The sequence below is a fragment of the Marmota marmota genome, unplaced genomic scaffold (genome assembly GCF_001458135.2).
Source record: "Marmota marmota marmota unplaced genomic scaffold, marMar, whole genome shotgun sequence".
In the NCBI taxonomy this organism is placed as follows: domain Eukaryota; kingdom Metazoa; phylum Chordata; class Mammalia; order Rodentia; family Sciuridae; genus Marmota; species Marmota marmota.
Window position 1 is genome coordinate 9,817,286 of NW_025999943.1, and position 20,560 is coordinate 9,837,845.

Genomic DNA, 20,560 nt, shown 5'->3' on the forward strand with positions numbered 1-20,560 from the left:
AAAAAAAAAAAAAAAAAAAAAAAAAAAGTTGCAACATTTGTCGGAGTACTGTGGCACACTGCTATAATCCCAGGGACTCAGGAGACTGAGACAGGAGAATTGCAAGTTTGAGGCCAGCCGTAGCAAATTAGCAAGGCCCTAAGCAACTTAATGAGACCCTATCTCAAAATAGAAAATAAAAAGGTCTGGGGATGTGGCTCAGTGGTGAAGTGCCCCAGAATTAAATCCCCTATACCAAAAACAACAACAACAACAATGTGATAACATTTGTTTTCTTTTCAGTTTTTATACCAGTAAGGAAATGATAATGTTTTTAGTGTACACTTTGGTAGGAAATGCTGTATGGGATACAAATGATATACATAAGATCTAACTATCCCAGGCCCTGCCTGACAAATCTAAGATATCTGAATTAAAACATCATTTAAAAGAAAAAAGTAATCAAAAACTTGTACCTGACTTTAGTAGGAATATTTTTTTAGTGTTATAAATTATGCTGGCTTGGGATTGAAGTAGATATATTTTGTTTTGTTAAGGAAATAGTTGTGTTCTCTAATTTTATCAAGAGATTTTAGTCAAAACTGAATTTTGAGGCAGTCAAACAACCAACCTTTCTTTTTTTTATGTATTGGGGATTGAACTCAGGGGCACTTTGCCATTGAACTACATCTCCAGCCCTTTTTATTTTGAGACAGGTTCTCGCTAAGTTGCTTAGGGCCTTGTAAGTTGCTGAGGCTGTCTTCAAACCTGCAATCCTCCTGCATCAGCCTTTGAGTCCCTGGGATAACAGGCGCGCTCCACTGTACCTGAAACAATAAACATTTCTTAAGCATTGCTATTGTGCATCAGGCATTGAGATAAGGAATAATAATGAGAGACATTATAGGAAATACAAGTGCAAACAAATTTTTAGTTCAAATCATGTCCACACTTAATATACTCTGTGACCCTGGGCAAATCATTCAACTATTTTGAGCCTTTGTTTACCTATTTATGAGATGGAACTATAACGTTCCAGGGTTGTTATTGTTCTACTGTATGATTCCACACTTTAGTTCTTTAGTAGAGTGAGACAAATATGTCACCAGTAATTGGGGGGAAAGAAAAGTGAGAGAGATGGTATGGTAAAGTGATAAAGTGTGCCTGACATGGAAGAGTGAACAGTGGTGATACAAAGGAGTGTTTTTTCCTAAAGAGGGACTCCAGAAGGTTTTACAAAGGAGGTAGTATTCAAAATGAGCCCTGAAGGGGATGGGGTTGTGGCTCAGTGGTAGAGTGCTTGCCTAGCATGTGTGAGGCACTGGATTCAATTCTCAGCACCACATATAAATAAATAAAGGTCCACCAACAACTAATAAAATATTGGGGGTGGGGGGTAGCCCTGAAAATGGATAGCACACTGTACGTGTAAACTTGCTTGATATCTTCAGGAAATTGCTCAAAATAGAAAATAAAATTGTGCGGCATAATGAGACTAAAGCAATAGAGATTATGGCAAACCTGTAATGTTTGCTACCCTGAAGATTTTGCACTTTATTCTGAAAGTGACTCAGGTATTGAAGAGTATTCAAACTATCCTATTTGCTAGTGGTAAGGGTGTATTAAACTGATAGTGGGAAGATGCTATAGCTGTTGCATTTGAGGAAGGCATTGGTAGGGACTAAAGAAGAATTGACAAATTTAAAATAGATTTAGAATCATTAGAACTTTGGACCATCCAGAAAGAAAGAAAAAATAGTAATTTCCCGAGTTGTCAGGGTTAGACTGCAGTTGTATTCATCAAGATAGTAATAACAACCAGTAATGGCAGCACAAGCCTGTTATCCCGATGACTTGGGAGGCAGAGGCAAGAGGATCACAAGTTCAGAGCCAGCCTTAATTTTGACCCTGTTCAAAATTATAAAAAATTAAAAAGGGCTGGGGATGTGGCTTAGTGGTTAAGCACCTCTGGTTTTCAGTCCCTGGTATTTAAAAAAAAAAAATAGTAATACAAGATGGAAAATGCATAAAAGTGGTAGATAATAAATTAACTTTTCTGTGCCTAGTTTAATTTCTTAAGTATTTAGGTGTTCAGAGAAAATACTCTAAAAATTATAGGAATAAGTTCCTCTACTTTTTATTCCTGTCAAAAAAGAAATTTGTCTGTCTCGGCTGGGGTTGTGGCTCAGTGGTAGAGCGCTTGCCTAGAATGCCTCATCCTGAGTACCACAATTTAAAAAAAAAAAAAAACCTAAATGAACAAAATAAAGATCTTTAAAAAAAAGAAATTTGATAAAACATGTTCTCACTCATGTAGAAGCTAAAAAAGTTAATCTCAAAGAAGAAAGTAGTAGTGTAATTACTGGAAGTTAGAAAAGGTAGAGGGGAGGGAGAAGAGAGGAACATTGTATAACAGATACCAAAACACTATTAGATAGAAGTTCTGGTGTTTTACAGCACAATATGATAACTATAGTTTACAACAACCTATTATATGTTTTATGAAGAACTGTAAAGCAGGGATTTGAAGGCTCTAAACACAAAGAAATAATAAATGTATAAGAAGATGGAGATGGAAATGCTAATTACCCTGATTTGAGATCATTCTTCATCATAAATATGTATTAAATTATTGCAGTGTACCCCTAAATATAATTAATATGCATCAGTTTTCTTTTTTTATATTTATTTTTTAGTTGTAGTTGAACACAATACCTTTATTTTATTTATTTTTATGTGGTGCTGAGGATCAAACCCAGGGCCTCGCATGTGTTAGGCAAGTGCTGTACATTGAGCCACAACCCCAGCCAAGCATCAGTTTTCCTAAAAAGGAAATTTATCTTGAATATAGCCTTCACAAAGAAGTTGGTAAGGTGCATCACAGACTAGTGAATAAGTTATGAGTACCATAGAGGATGGTTCTGTTCATTCTTAAGGTTTCATTAAGCAAAGAGCTAAAGAAAATGTCACAGCTATTAACTATGTTAATGCACCTAAAATTAACAAAGTTCTAAGTTGGTGCAGTGGCGTGTGCCTGTAATCCCAGTGGTTGCGGGGCTGAGGCAGAGGATCACAAGTTCAAAGCCAGCCTCAGCAATTTTGAGGCGCTAAGCAGCTCAGTGAGACCCTGTCTCTAAATAAAATACATAATAGGCTGGGGGTGTGGATCGGTGGTCAAGTGCCCCTGAGTCAATCCCTGGTACCCTCCCCCTGCAAAAAATTGACAAAAGTTCTTAAGTAACTGTAATGTTGATGATAAAGAATTTGATGGGCTGGGGTTGTGGCTCAAGTGGTAGAGTGCTCTCCTAGCATGTGTGAGGTACTGGGTTCAATCCTCAGCACCACATAAAAATAAAATAAAGATATTGTGTCCACCTAAAACTAAAAAAATAAATATTAAAAAAATTTTGAACATTATTTTAATGTTTTTGAAGTTTATGAAAATGATATTAAGATGAATATTCAACTTGAATTTAAATTTATGTACAAAATGTTTAAAGTATATTCACTCTTTTTTCTTCTATTCTAGTTACTATTTCTGGAAATGAAGAAACTGGTAAGGCACTTATAGTATTATTTTAAGACTTATAGTATATTAATTGCACTCCTCATAGTTTTTAGTAATGAATACTTATTTTTGCTTTTCAAAAAGAAAATTTGTATCTTTAAATTTTAAGTAATTAAAGGAGATGCAGTATTGGGTTTATTCCCACTTGGTGTATTCTCATTTTGTATTATTTGTATAAATTGAGATAGCCATTATTTTGTAAGGCTCCTAGAACTCAAACTTCTTTGGGTAAATTTTGAAATTTGTGTTGTATGTTCTTCAGAACTCTCTATTTAAATTCTTAATATGAATTTTAGTTGAGGAGAGGGAATTCTGCTTTTATTATGACTAAATCTCATTGATGGTATTCTTGCTTACAAATTTGTTGAAAATAGCACTTTCCAACTCAAAGATATTTAGTAAAATAACCATGCTTTAAGATTATAAATTGTTAATGAGTCACATAAACAATTAAGGTTTTGCCAAGATCCTTGCTTCTTAGAATGTGATCTATAAAACAATATCAGCATCATGTATGAGCTTATAAATGAAGCAGTTCAGACTTTATTCCACATCCATTAAATCAGATTCTGCCTTTTAATAAGGTTTCAAAGGGATATCCATACACATGTAATTTTGAGAAATCCTGCATCAGATTATTCAGAAGGGCACATTTTGTTCCTTGATGATGCAGGCATGATTCAAGTGAATAGACCAATTAGAAAAAAAAATAATAATAATAAGTTTGTAAATTGTATTATGAGTCAAAGAAATTAAAGTTTTTATAATGAATAACCAAAGAGATATAAATTGTATTATGAGTCAAAGAAATTAAAGTTTTTATAATGAATAATCAAAGAGACAATACTTAGAGGGAAAAAAATCCTTTCTTACAATTTTGCCAGAATAAAAGAAAACTTCAGAAATCCATTGAGGATCAAATTTCAAAATAAAAATTGATTTTAATAGAAAAAAACAGAATTTCTTAAACAGTTGGACAGTTAGAAATTATGAATAAAGATTTATTCTTGTTACTGGAGATAATTAGATATTAAGCATATAAATCAAATTTTTGCCCTTAAATCTAATTTTTCAGTAACGGAAGAAACAGAGTCCATCTTGGTAGGCCTATCGGTTACATCAGAATTATTTCCTATATATTGAAAGTATGGGTTATTTTTACCATGTCTCTTAAAGAATCCTGTTATAAACTTTTATGTTTGTTAATTCAATTATAGGTTGACTTTTGAACCCAGACTTTTGATTGATAAGTTCAGATTTTTTCTTTGAGCTTTAACATGCTTAGTTAACAAAAATTTTACCCTATTTATTATTTGTAACCAATAGCTTATACAAGTAATTATTAACAGTCACATGAATTGAACTCAGTTAAAAGCATTGGTCTCTATCATTTTTTAACATAATAAAGAATATTATATTTACTTGGTTATAATTTAATAACTACCATCTTTTAAATACTTACTATATTCCAAACATTGTACTACAGACTTAATATCTATTTTTTTTATTTAACTGAGAATTAATATATTTTAAAGTAAGCTGTTTGCTTTATTGTCCTATAGAGCAGAAATATGTAAAAAGATATTAAATGTTAAAATATTTCAAGAATATTTTTTGCATGCCTGTCTTAGTTGTAAGTAAATGCTTAAGAAGTTTGAGGACCTTAGTGTTGTTATTTATCTTTAAGCTATATAACAGTGTTTAAATGAGGAATGACAAGCTTGGTTGAATATGGGGGCCAGGCAAAAAATAAACTATGTGAAGATAACATGCAGAGTAAATTGATAAATGGCCTCATAGTTGGTGTCACAATAGAAGCCTAAGCTCCCTCGTGTTTTTCCAAAGAAAAAACAAATAAAACGCTGATTTGGAGTCCTTTGGGTTCATTATATTTTGGTTTGGGCTAGAGGGTGCTGAAAGCATAGAGAAATGCAGATTTTGAGAAGCCAGAATTTTCATTGTCAATAATAATAATAGCAGAAGTGAAAAGAGCACACTTTAAAATAGAAGGAAGTTGTAGTTAGAGTTTTATTTTGGCAGCAAATGTTGGCTCAGAAGTAGAATGACCATTTAGATAATGGTTAAAAAAAAAAAAAAGTGGAGGAGAATTCTGTTTCAGGGATGACAATGAAAAGGACCTTGGATTCTTATCAAACAGATATGGGGTTGAATTCTGGCATTATCATTTAGTAAATAAGTGACATTGCACAAATTACTAAATTCTCTGAACCTCACTGTTTGTTTATGAACTCAAAAAATATCATAAAAGACTACTGTGAGGATTGGAAACAAAGCATACAATATATGTGTTCTAAGTTGGTTGGAATGATTATTTGAGTAGCGAAAGTTGAATATGGTGACTATAAAATCCCAGAGTTTTATTAGGATGCATTGGCCCTGCAGATGGAGTTACTTTCCAGGAATTCTCAGAGTCCAGGGGGAGAAGAAACTAGAGCAACACATTTAGCATTAGCCGTGAAGATGTAAGCAAGAGACAGGAAGCAAGGAGACCAGTTTTACTTTTGCAGCAATCCAAATGAGATGGGCAGTGTAGGCACTGGCAGTGAAAACAGTGAGAAGAAATTAGAGTTGAAAATAATTGTACTGATTACCCAGAAGATACGGGGAGCTACTTGAGGCTTGGGTCCCTGCATCAATTAGCTGTGTGACCCCAGCGTCCAGTCTCTGAAATGAACCAGTATAATTAAAAAAAAAAGGCTGGGTTCTAATAAGGTTGTCAAGTTTTATTATTTTTTAATTTAAAAAGAACGAACATTATTTAAAACCAAAATATAAGGAAAAATAATCTCAGACTAAAAGAAAAGGAAGGTCAGTGCTAGCTTTATAATATGTGTTAGCTTTATAATAAGAATTAAGATACTTGGACAGTAATGATAATAACAGCCAGTATTTGTTGAGGATTTATTATGTACCAGGCACTACTGTGTTTGCATATATTTGTTCATCAGTATTAGGCAATTAACTTTATTCAAAAGGGGTTTTAATTGAAGTCTAAGGAAAGGGATTGGAAAAATGCAGCGTAACTATGAATTCTGAAAATAATGGAGAAGACTTTTTTGTGGAAGAAATACTATTTGATCTGAACTTTAAAAATGAGTAGAATTTCAGACTTTTTACACTTTATACTTTGTTATCTTCAGTGGGTTTGTGTTGCTGCATTACAAACTGAAAAACAGTTCAGCTACCTGGTACATAGCTCTTGCTTATTGTAAACTAGTTCTACTTCTTTCAAATAGAAAAACTCCCAGAACACAACAAAAAGCTTTAGAAGTTATATCATCGAGTTAACATTTGGAGATAAAGATGTTGAAATGTTACATCAACTTGGGAAACAGTTAAGGTAGAAATTTAGAGTGACTAAAAAGTTTTCTTATTAGCCTATGTTGAACAGCAAAATGAAATTTAGAATACTTTTTGCAAATAATACAGGGATTAAGTTACTCAATTTTACTTATTATTCTTGGGGATTATAAGTTATTTATTTTCAGTTTTTAGTTCCTTGGATTTAATGTATATAGTGATGGATCATTTTAAATAATGTTTAAGTCATTTAAAATTATTGTTTAGGGAGAACTGAAATATAGCGAATAAATGAAGTTTTTTTTAGCTCAAATCCTCGGCACCTTTATAAAATCAAATCTCTTCTCTGGCTGTGGTCTTTATTTGTAAACCAGTCTGATAGTCCTTAAATTCAGGAACAGAATATTTCTTCAAATATAATATTACATCATAAAGATAAAAGAGTTTATATATTTGATGTTTTAGTATGTCTTAATTAAATTTTTTATTGGATTAGGTCTCCTGACCCACATACTGTGTTTTAATGTAATGCTTTTTCCTGTTTTCACCTGAATTCAATGAAATGTTATTTGTTTTTATTTACCAGGAAAGACCGTTGTTTACCTTGTGGCTTTCCATCTGTTCTTTGTTATGTTTGTGTGGTCCTATTGGATGACAGTATTCACATCTCCCGCTATCCCCTCCAAAGAGGTAAATTTAATGTTGGTAAATTACCAAATGCTTTAACTGATTATGGAATTGTTTTCCCTTGTGTTACCTATGTTAAAACTGTACATAATGCATTTGTTTTGTTTCCATTCATAAAATTTTTTGGTAACTCTGTACTGTGAATGTGAATCATCAACCTATTCTCAGATACCATTCACTGACATAGCTTAGCTGCAATAATACTTACCTCACATGCTGTGGTATCTTAAATACATTATGTTATTGAGTAAAAAAGTCATAAAATTGAGTAGGGAAGTAGAGTTGATTTTTAGAAATTTAACCCAGGGTATAGTGGCACATGCCTGTAATCCCAGCAGCTCTGGAGGTTGAGGAAGGAAGATAGCAAGTTCAAAGACAGATTCAGCAACTTAGTGAGAACCTGTCTCAAAATAAGGAATAAAATGGACTAGGACTGTAGCTCATGGGTTGAGGGCCCCTGGGTTCAATCTCTGGTCCAAAAAAAAGAAAGGGAAAAAAAAAAAAAAAAAACCCTCCACATTTATTTACATTTTCTTAGGCATGAATAAATACATTGAACTAAAGAAAGTACTTTGATTATAGGAAAAAGTTGTTTAGGCTCTTGCTTGGCACACCATACTATGACTAATTTTTCCTCCCAATTAGAGGTTCCACTTGAACTAATATAATATAGATAAACATTTTCGAATATTTCTTACTTTTTTTTTTTTGGTACTGGGGATTGAACTCAGGAACACTCGACCACTGAACCACATCCCCAGCCTTATTTTGTATTTTATTTAGAGACAGGGTCTCACTGAGTTGCTTAGCACCTCCCCATTGCTGAGGCTGGCTTTGAACTCTCAATCCACCTGCCTCAGCCTCCTAAGTTGCTGGGATTTCAGGTGTGCGCCACTGTGCCTGGCTCTCTCTTGGCTTGATGTATCCAACTTAATTCTTCACTGAAAATTTAGTATAGCAAAATGGTTAATATATTCTCTAGAGTTAGAATTATCTGAATTTGTTTTGTACTCTAGCACATTACTTAATTTCCCTGAGTTTCCAATTTTCTCATCAGTAAATGGAGCTAACAGTTATACCCATTTCTATAGAATGTTTGTGAGGATTAAGGGAGGTTTTTCCAAGTAAAAATTTTAACATAGTACCTGCCACATGATTAGTACTCAGATATTAGATGATGATGGTAATATTGTTTCCTTGCATGTTAAATTTTTCAATTCATTAAAAATTATATCCAAATATATAAAAATAGTATCAACTTCTATTTAACTTTTTAGTGGAGGGCATATATGCAGAAAAGTATACATGTCATAAGTGTATGTGATGAAATTTAACAAACTGAATACCTGTAATCCCCAACTCTAAGAAGCAGAACATTCCCAGAACCCCATCAGTCACTTCATGCTTCCTTCCAGCCACCCACATTGTGAGAAAGTATTCTTCTGCCTTCTGATAGCATAGATGACGTTTGCCTGATTTTGTCCATAATATGAATAGAATCATGTTATAGTATATATATAGTATCATGGTAATATATGCTTGTATGTCTGGCTTCTTTCATTGGCATTTTATTTGTGAGATTCAGCTATGTCGGTGCGTATAGTAGTAGATCATTTATTTTCATTATTGTTTGTTTAATTGTGGTATATAATACAAATTTATTTGCTAAGTCTCCTATTGATAGGCATTTAGGGAGGATTTCAGTTTAGGGCTATTACAGATAGGGCTTCTTTAAATATCCTAGTACACGTCTTATGGAAAATATACATTATAGTTCTTTTATATAGGTCCCTAGGAATAGAACTGGTATATAATGTTATATGTACGTTCAATATTAGTAGAAAAACATAGTCCTTAGCTTGTATTTTTATTTTACTTTTGCTCTAAGAGTTAAAGTCAGCCATAAATTGAGCTTAAGGTTTTTGTTTTTTTTTAAGTTGAAGTTGGACACAATACCTTTATTTATTTATTTTTATGTGGTGCTGAGTATTGAATCTTGCGCCTCGCACATGCTAGTTGAGTGCTCTACCACTGAGCCACATCCCCAGCCCCAAGTGGTTTTTCAAATATATTTTTTAGACATTTTGGTAATTATTAGTCAATCCTTAAACTTAAATTACAAAATACCATCCATTTCTTAACTCTAAATTTAAAAGGATCTAATTTTATCAATTACTAGTAGTTGTCGCTGTTGAAAACATAGCATGTGTAAAAAGAAAACAGTTCCCATTATAGAAAATAGGAAATTGAAAGGGAAAACAATTTGTAAGACTTTGGAGAAGCAGTATAGTGTACAGGCTGAGAACTCTGAATTTTGGAGCCAAACTGTCCAGATTTAACTTGTACCTCTGCCATTTTCTAGCTGTATGAATTTGAATTTCCTCTGTAAATGAGGGTAATAGTAATATATACCCCACAGAATGTAAGAATTGAATAAATTAGTTATATATATGTGTATTTATCTAGATATGTACAGTTCTTAAGACAATGTCTACCACATAATAAATACTCTCTAAAGTTATGTATTCCTCTTTGATTGTTATTTTGGCATTTTTCATCCATTTAGCATTCAGTCCAGACCTTAAGCCTTTTTATGCACTCTACATAAGTGCCCAAGATTTTATCTGGTGGCTCTACTGTACACTTTCCATTTACCTTATTGTGGAACTTATCATCTGGCACTGTAATTGCCTCTTTACTTACATCTATCACCTTATTAAATGTAAATTCTGTGAGGAGGATGGTATTTCCATTGTATTCACCACTGTACCTCCCCCATACACAATCTGACGCTTAGTGTCAGATTCAATAAATGTTGAATTAGTTAATTATTTAGTTCTCAGGAACCAACCAAATAAAGCCCTAGTGACAGCCAAGAACAGGAATTTAAGGTTCTCTAAGTTTACAGTATGCTGATTGAGATGGTGCCTTAGAAGTAATTATAAAGCTATGAGATTGGTGTTAATCACTGTTATCTCCGAGGTTACAGCAATGCTTGGAATATTTGGCTTTAGGGGAATTGATTGGATATAAAAAAAAAAAACAATAAATATTTAGGAAAGTTTAAGTTATAAAACATTTTTTTTTAATTTTTTTAGTCAGTGGGTGTTGAGTATTATGTACCGTACCATATCAGTACTACATATGTACCATTTTAGTTACACATGACAGTAGAATGTATTTTGACATATTATACATGCATGGAGAAAAACTTCCCATTCTTGTGGTTGTACATGATATGGAGTTACACTGGTCATATTCATATATAGTATAGGAAAGTAATGTCTGATTCATTCTACTGCCTTTGCTATTCTCCTCCCCTGCCCTTCCCTTCATTCCCTTTTGTCTAATCCAAAATACTTCTATGCTTCTCTACCTCTCCTTATTATGTGTTAGCATCTGTATATCAGAAAACATTCGGCCTTTGGTTTTGGAGTATTGGCTTATTTCACTTAGCATGAGAGTCTCCATTTATCGGCAAATGCCATAATTGCATTTTTTAATATTTATTTTTTAGTTGTAGTTGGACACAACACCTTTATTTCACTTGTTTATTTTTCTATGTGGTGCTGAGGATTGAATTCAGGGTCTCACACGTGCGAGGCGAGCGCTCTACCGCTGAGCCACAATCCTAGCCCCCATAATCGCATTTTTTAAAGATATATTTTTAGTTGTAGATGGACACAATGCCTTTCTTTCTTTTTATGTGATGTTAAGGATCAAACCTAGTGCCTCACACATGCTAGGTGAGTGCATTATCACTGAGCTACAACATCAGCCCTTAATTGCATTTTTTATGGCTGAGTAATATTCCACTGTGTATATATTTTCTTTATCCATTCATTTTTGAAGGGCACCTAGGTTGGTTTCATAATGTAGCTATTGCCTAACACATATTTAAATGGAACCATTTGAACTCTGAATTTAAGATAGTAATGGCATTTTGTAATTTGAATTATGTTTGGCAGTTTTGAATGAAAAATAAGACTTTCAGTACCAATTTCAAAAGTCTAATCTATTTTAATTTTAGTTTTGTTCCATTAAAATTCTGGTATCTCTAGAAATTTTCATTTGATTTAAATTTTATATCCTTAATTATTAAGGAGAAGGAATGGTTGTCAAGTGGAAGAAGATGTAGCAAGTGGAGATTTGAGATACTACCACAGTCTAGGAATGGATTCCTCCAGGGGAGTCTATTGAGATTTTATAGGAAACTAAAATTTGATCAGACCCTTTCCTTTCCAAGTATAGTTTTAACGTTATACCATATGATTTTCTTTCTATCTCCAAAAGTATTCAAGACCAGATGAATCTGTCAGAAATGTCTGAAGCTCCCTGCCTTGTAGTTGGTGGTTGATAAGTGGTCTCTAAAGTCTTTGGGGGGGGGTCATGTGAATCTTTTCTGACTGCTTTCTGTTCTGTTCATTTAATTGTGAAAGCTAAGCAAGGTAATCTAAAATAGACTCTTCTACTTCATAAAATATACTATTAATTTAGATCTGGTAACAATCTGTAAAAACCCAGAACCTTTATGTTAGCAAAATAGAGGAAAATATACTAGAATGGAACACAGAAGACCTGCATTTTAATGTCAGACATGCCAATAATTCTGAAATCTCAAATAATTCCCTAACCCTCTTGAATCATAACTTTCCCAACTCTGCTATGACAAGCTATTGCTTTATTTATAACACAACAGTCAATTAAACTAAATAACTATTATTAAACTAATAACTATTAGTAGTGTTGGGGCATTAAGAGTAAGGGAAGGTATTTTTGTTTTGTTTAGTACTGGGAATTGAACACAGGGATGTTTTAGCACTGAGCACATCTCCAGCCCTTTTTATTTTTTATTTTAAGACAGAGTCTCACTTCATTGTTTAGGGCCTCGATAAGTTGCTAAGGCTGGCCTTGAATTCACTTGCGATCCTCTTGTCTCAGTCTCCTAAGCTGCTGGGATTATAGGTGTGCTCCACTATGCCCAGGTAAGAGACAGGGAAGTTTTGTATTTGAGTTAGTGAGTAGACCAAATATGCAGAGGTAAAATTCCAGTTATGATTCCTTAGGATTTTTAAAGAAATTAATACAGAGTGAGGAACATTACTGTTTAAAATATAAAATATGATTAAAAGCAAGTCTCAAGCCAAAAGCAAATCTGAAATACTGGTAGAAACTCAAAGTTTTCCTTGATTACATTAAAATCAAGACATAAAAGGAGGTAGTCCTTAAAATACTGGGATAGCATATGAAAAGAAGAACAACTAAATTAGTTGGTAGAGAAAATGTTATTTAAAAAAATGAACCAGAGGCTGACCACATCATGGGGAAAAACACTAGGAAAGGAATACCAGAAATAACTCAGTAAAGGAAAGGAATCTCCCTTGAGCAAAGGAGAGTTAGATTGCCTTGATACTCTGACAATTCTGAAGAAAGTAGTACTATTTCTTAGCTTCTGAACGACTAAAAATAATAAATGAATGATTTAACTCATTATGACCTTTAGCCAAAAATTATTGTTACTCCATGTTGGTGATTTGGGTTATTACCCAAAGTAATCTTATGATGTCCTTCCAAAAATATAGAATTTCTTGACAGTAACTTTTAAACAGCAAAGTTTTTATTAATTAAAAAAAATGTGTACTAAGCCTTTTTGATGAAGGAAATTAATTTTTTTATCTATAAAAAGCAAAGATGCAGAAGTGTGTTTATTTTCTTTGCCATTATTAATAGGGAAGGCAAATATTTTTTAATCTATGTAGTTTTATTAAAATATACTTGAAAGTCAGTTTGAAGGTAAGTTTTCTCTTGATGAAACACAATATTGATGGGTTGATAATTGTTTCTCTTTTTATAGTTCTACTTGTCCAATTCTGACAAGGAGCATTATGAAAAGGAATTCAGCCATGAAAGACAACAACAAATTTTGAGAAGAGCAGCAAGAGACTTACCTATCTATACCACATCAGCTTCAAGAAGTAAGAAAAACGGTCTTAAGCTTTCCTTTCCAAATGATTTTTCAAATGTGTTTATTTTTACAGGATATGTTTTATGGTTTAACTATTGTGTGGATATATAATGATTACCATAAGCAATATCTGCTGGAATAAGATTTTCTGTTTGTATTTCAGATATAGATGAATATATGAATATATTAATACAATTTTTAAGGTGTTCACTTTAATGTAAAATATTTTCTCTATTTTTTTCCTCCAGACTCAATCTTCACAGCTAAAAATTTCAGTTATTATTCCTAGTAAACTGTCATTTAGAAATTCTGATTTGAATTTGACTATTGTGTGTCATCACCGAGTAATAAAAGAAAAACAAAAAGGGAATGTGTTAAAAATGAGAAGTAAAAAATATGAAGGGGAAGAAACCTACTCAAGATTATAAAAGCTGGTATTCTAAGATGAAGCTATGAGTTCCTCTGAAGTGCTGTCTGCATTGAGATACATGCCTGTTACAGCAGTGTCCTTTTCTAAGATTTTTAGCCTCATGATAGGAGTCTATTTTGAGTAGCCAAGCTGATCATTTAAATACATAAAGTTTTAAAAAATTGTATTATATACTTCATCAGTTGGTTCAAATACTAGATAATATTAAAAACTTGACAATTTTCTAAGTGCTTTACACATATGAACTCATGTATACTTCACAATAGCCCTATAAGGTAGATACCAGAGTCCCCATTTTGCAGATGAAGAAGCTAAGACACTGTTTCTGGACAACCTATTCCCACTATATGAGTACTAGTCCCAAGGTGCTACAAGATTGAAGAAAACAGGCAGATCTGGGATTGCAGATCCAGATTGCAGTTTATTGGGGAATTTAAGTGACAGAAGCATGGTCCTGGATAGCTGCAATACCAAGTGGATCCCTACGGGTTGGGTCAAGAATGAGGGGTTTTGTATTATTGGTCTGTGCCAAAGTGACTTCATCCAAGGTGGAAAGTACCAGGTTTATCTTAAGCTAATGTTAAGAGTCAGGCACATTCCAGGCACCTGGACCAGTTGTAAAACTTTACATACTACTAATGGTTTTTTCTATTTATAGTATGATGGAAACTGCAGGAAAACCAATTAGAGTTGCTCTGAGGTAGTCATGGTAGTTAGAACTCAGAATGACTGCAGTATCATCAAACTGAATTCATACAAGACAGAGAGTTGAAGTAACTTGTTCAAGATCATTGTGCTAGTCAGCTTTCTGTTGCTGTGACCAAAATAACTGAGAAGAACATTTAGAGGAAGAAATGTTTATTTTTGGCCCACAGTTTCAGAGTTTTAGTCCATGGTCAGCCAAATCCTCATCAATTCTGGGCCCAAGGTGAGTCAGAACATCATGGCAGAAGGGTATGATGGAGGAAAACTACAAACAACTCAGCATGTGGTAACTGAGAAACAGAAAAGGAAAGGGCCACAGGGAAAATGAACCCTTCAAGAGCATATCCCAAGTGACTCACCACCTTCAGCCATGCCCCACTTCACTACAATTACTACCAGTTAGTCTGTTCAAACTAGGATGGACTAATTAGGTTACAAACTCTCATGATCCAATAATTTTATCTTCTAATATTCCTGGATTAGCACAGAAATTTTAAGAGGACAGCTTATATCCAAACTATAATAGTCATATAGACTGTATATTGGGGTGGGGGGGAAACAGAGATTTAAATCCAGGTGCTCTAACTCTAGGGAGAACTAGAAGAATCTTTACTTTTGTGTAGCTATGACAAATTATGACTCAAGGATGTTTAAAGTGCTAAAACTGTAGAAGGGGATATTTGACTTAAATGCACTTAAATACTGTCCCTTTTACATAACTAATATATTATGGTATAGGATAAAAAGTTGAAGCCAGGCTCAGTGGAACATGCTTGTAATCCTAGCAACTCAGGAGGCTGAACTAGGATGATTGTGAGTTTGAGGCCAACCTCAGCAACTTAGCTGTCTCAAAATAAAAAGATGTGAGGTATCTCAGTGGTAAAGCACCCTGGTTTCAATCCCCAGTACCAAAATAAATAAAAAATAATAATAACATGGACTGCAGATCAAATTCTAGCTTTTTCATGTATGTGAAATACAGTATATATCTTGGTGTGTAATAATAAATTTTCAGCAGATTTTACTTTCAGTAAATATTTCTAGTAAATTATCTCAAATTTTAATTACATTTTGCTACATTTTTACATTTAATTCTGAAAAATATGGTTTACAATAATTATTAGCAGTTATAGTTCTACAAGGTATTTTTAACCCAAGATTCCAAGTAATTAATGAATACCTGAGATCATAGGCAAATTTGGGGTAAGTGTAGTTTTCAGAAAATCCTGTTCATAACAAGATCATCTGTTTTCAGAGAAGTACATGTACTTCTAAAAGTAAAGAGCCATCAACACTAAAACTTTGCTTTTAAAACTTTACCACTTTTTATTTATTAGTTATATAATGGCTTTCTTCTAGCCCAAATAATACCCATTATTACACCAGAATTGTGCTAAGCACTTTAACAACTCTGAGAGAGGTGTTGTACTTGCACAACACCTTTTTGGAGATAAAAAAAAATAAGGCATAGTAAGGTGGCCAAAGTCCCTGAGTGGGTTTTATATCCTCTCTTCTGACTTTCAGTGGAATCTACTCCCTTGAATACTATTTTATACTACATTTTTACTGTCTAGAATTCCAAACTCTGAAGGAATTTCTTCTTTTTTCTTATTATAGACCTAATGCATATTGAAGGAAATGGACCTTTCATTTACCAGAGATTAGTAAAATTATTGATGTTGCTTTCATGCAAGGGCAATTGTGGGTCAAGTTCAGGGATAGGAGGGACTTTGCACTGAATTCCTCTTTGTACTTTTTTGAGCCATATGGACATACTGTCATCTACTCAGAAATGAGTCCTAAATGCTTCTTCTTCCCAGTTTTTATGTTCTACTTCTCAAGGTTGCCCTGTTCCTATTCTTATTTCTGTACTGTCCTTTCAGCTATAACTTTTAATCATGGAGTTCTGATACTACAGTATTGTGATTATTCATTTATTGTGCCTCATAATTTAATAGTTTTCTTCTTTAATTAGAACAAATTCAGGCATCTTATACTAACACAAACATTGTAAACCTTGGCTTTGTGCCAGGCAAAGGGTGAAGTTGCAGCTACACACAAGGATTACATGTTACAGAACACCCTGTGATCTAGCTATATTCTTTCTGTTGTTTCAGGGGGCAGGTGGAGAACTGCAAACTTCTGTCCCACAGAATCCAGCAACCATTATTTATACTTCATATTCACCTTGACATGTGCCTTTGAATTCAGTTATCTGTAGCTCACTGAACTACAGTTCCATTCTTATATTTCCATCTTTCTAAGGATAGCTGTTCTTACATGACCTGTTATCCAAACTCAAACTCATGTAAAACCAAATTCATCCATTTAAAACCTACTTAGGATGATTGTGAGTTTGAGGCCAACCTCAGCAACTTAGCTGTCTCATAGGGGTGGGAAGCAAGTCTGACTTGTTCACCTTTTCCCCCAGCCATCTAGTGATATTTGTCACATGTAAATTCTCTAAATATTCATTGAATGAATAAAGGAATACCCTTTACCCCCACCCACCCTACCTAAATTCTGCTATATTTCTGTCCTTGGCATTATCATTCTTCTAAGCCATCCTTGACAAGAACTTTTACTTCAATTCAGACTTGGAAATCCATAATCAATCCCTGTTTTATAAGATCTATTTGATTTATTCCCACCCAGAGGCCAGTTAATTTTAAAACTTCCACAATGTCACATTGTTTAGTGGAGGATATAGGAGAAAGGGAAAATAGGATACTTGATTTCTGATCCTGAGCTTATTATTCACTTGGCCTTTCTCTTTGGTATGTGAACCCTTAGTATGAGTGACTATATTTTGAGCCTGCTATGTTTTCCTTAATGGAAAATAAATGTATTTTGTATGGAAAATGTTTGTTTGCATAGTATTTCACAGTATGGATATCCCATAAAAAATGCTTAACCATTTTCCTAAATCAAATTATTTCTGTTTTAATAAAAACAATGCTATGATGAACATCTCTATTCCTCACTCTTCTTCAAACAGGCCAAGCATGTTCCTGCCTCAGGCTCTGGTTAGAATCCCCTTTTTCCCAGATAGTAATATGTCTCACTTACTAATATGTTTCTTTTCAATTTTGAACTCACTTCAATTTCAGTTTTCTCAGATGTTTCTAAAATTACGGTTCCTCTTCTGTGCTCTCTGTGCTATCACTATCTAATGCACTATTTATTTTAACTTATTCATTAAACCTCATCTTTTGCGGGGAGAGGGGTACCAGGAATTGAACTCAGGGGCACTCAACCAGTGAGCCACACCCCCAGTCCTTTATTTGTATTTTGTTTAGAGACAGGTTCTCACTGAGTTGCTTAGTGCCTCGCTGTTGCTGAGGCTGGCTTTGAACTCACACTCCTCCTGCCTCAGCCTCCCGAGCTGCTGGGATTACAGGTGTGTATCACCACACCTGGCTCCTCATCTCTTCTTACAGAATGTAAATTGTATGAAGGCAGAGATTTTTGTTATTGTAACTGTTTTTAGATATACATGACAGTAGAGTGTATTTTTGACATATTTTACATACTTGGAGTACAACCCATTCCAATTAGGATTCCATTCTGTGGTTGTACATAATGTGAAGTTACATTGGTCGTGTATTCATAATGAGCAAAGAAAAGTTATGTACAATACATTCTACTGTGTTTCCTAGCCCTATACTCCCTTCCTTTCTTTCATTCTCCTTTATCCAATTCAATGAGCTTCTATTCTTCTCCTCCCTACCCTCCCTTGTTGTAGGTTAGCATTCACATATCAGAGAAAATATTTGGCCTTTGTTTCGAGGGGACTATTATTTCACTTAGCATGACATTCTCCAGTTTCATCCATTTACCAGCAAATGGCATAATATCATTCTTCTTTAAGGCTGAGTAGTATTCCATTGTGTATGTATACAACAGATTCTTTATCTGTTCATCGTTTTTTTAAATTTAATTTTATTTTTTACACAAATGGAGCACAACTTTTTATTTCTCTTGTTGTACATGATGTAGTCACACCATTCGTGCAGTCATACCCACATAGAGGATAATAATGTCATCTCATTACATCATCTCCCTCCTACCCGCTTCCCTCCCCTCCCCTCCCCTCCCCTCCCCTCCTTCTCCTCTGCCCAATCCAAAGTTCCTCCATTCTTCCCTTGCCCTACCCCCCCCCATTATGGATCAACATTCACATATCAGAGAAAACATTTGGCCTTTGGTTTTTGGGGATTGGCTTACTTTGCTTAGCATGATATTCTCCAACTCCATCCGTTTACCTGTAAATGCCATAATTTCATTCTTCTTTAATGCTGAGTAATATTCCATTGTGTATATATACCACAATTTCTTTATCCATTCATCTTTGGAAGGGCCTCTAGGTTGGTTCCACAGTATAGTTATTGTGAATTGAGCTGCTATAAACATTGAGGTGGCTGCCTCACTGTAGTATGCTGATTTTAAGGCCTTTGGGTATATATAGACTGAGAAGTGGGATAGCTGGGTCAAATGGTGGTTCCATTCTAAATTTTCTAAGGAATCTCCATACTGCTTTCCAAAGTGGTTGCAAAATTTTGCAGTCCCCCCAAAAATGAATCAGTATATCTTTTTCCCTATGTCTTCACCAGCACCCATTGTTGCTTGAATTCTTTTTTTTTTTAATTTTTTATTGTTGGCTGTTCAAAACATTACATAGTTCTTGATATATCATATTTCACACTTTGATTCAAGTGGGTTATGAGCTCCCATTTTTACCCCATATACAGATTGCAGAATCACATCAGTTACACATCCATTGATTTACATATTGCCATACTAGTGTCTGTTGTGTTCTGCTGCCTTTCCTATCCTCTACTATCCCCCCTCCCCTCCCCTCCCCTCTTCTCTCTCTGCCCCCTCTACTGTCATTCATTTGTCCCCCTTGTATTATTTTTCCCTTTCCCCTCACTTCCTCTTGTATGTACTTTTGTATAACCCTGAGGGTCTCCTTCCATTTCCATGCAATTTCCCTTCTCTCTCCCTTTCCCTCCCACCTCTCATCCCTGTTTAATGTTAATCTTCTTCTCATGCTCTTCGTCCCTACTCTGTTCTTAGTTACTCTCCTTATATCAAAGAAGACATTTGGCATTTGTTTTTTAGGGATTGGCTAGCTTCACTTAGCATAATCTGCTCTAATGCCATCCATTTCCCTGTAAATTCTATGATTTTGTCATTTTTTAATGCAGAGTAATACTCCATTGTGTATAAATGCCACATTTTTTTTATCCATTCGTCTATTGAAGGGCATCTAGGTTGGTTCCACAGTCTTGCTATTGTGAATTGTGCTGCTATGAACATCGATGTAGCAGTGTCCCTGTAGCATGCTCTTTTTAGGTCTTTAGGGAATAGACCGAGAAGGGGAATAGCTGGGTCAAATGGTGGTTCCGTTCCCAGCTTTCCAAGAAATCTCCATACTGCTTTCCAAATTGGCTGCACCAATTTGCAGTCCCACCAGCAATGTACAAGTGTACCCTTTTCCCCACATCCTCGCCAGCACTTGTTGTTGTTTGACTTCATAATGGCCGGTGGGTCACAGGTCCGCCTACCTTGCAGGCGCAGGGGGCGGCTGTGCCCCTCTGCGGGCTGCTGGGCCTGTTCTGTTGGTGGTCACAGTTCCGCCTACCTTGCAGGCACGGGGGGAGGGGGCGGCTCTGCCCCTCAGCAGGCCGCTGCGCCTGTTCTGCTGGTGGGTCGTAGGCCCGCCTACCTTGCAGGCGTGGTTGGCAGCTCTGCCCCTCCGCGGGCCACTGGGCCTGTTCTGTGGGTGGTCACAGTTCCACCTACCTTGCAGGCGCAGGGGGAGGGGGCATTGAATTCTTGATATTTGCCATTCTGACTAGAGTGAGATGAAATCTTAGAGTAATTTTGATTTGCATTTCTC

The 20,560-nt window shown here is 34.8% G+C and overlaps 1 protein-coding gene across 5 annotated transcripts in view; it reads left to right on the forward strand.

Annotated features, from left to right (window-relative positions):
- Positions 1-20,560, forward strand: part of Zdhhc20 (zinc finger DHHC-type palmitoyltransferase 20) — an 80,157-nt gene that overhangs the window by 28,700 nt on the left and 30,897 nt on the right. For all 5 annotated transcript variants that reach the window (XR_007346968.1, XM_048801420.1, XM_048801421.1 and 2 more), the window contains exons 2-4: positions 3,509-3,535; positions 7,455-7,558; positions 13,410-13,530. Coding sequence is in view for 4 of the 5 variants with exons in the window: in XM_048801420.1 (XP_048657377.1) it covers positions 3,509-3,535; positions 7,455-7,558; positions 13,410-13,530 (252 nt within the window). In the remaining variant the exon portion in view is untranslated. The remainder of the gene's footprint in view (positions 1-3,508; positions 3,536-7,454; positions 7,559-13,409; positions 13,531-20,560) is intronic.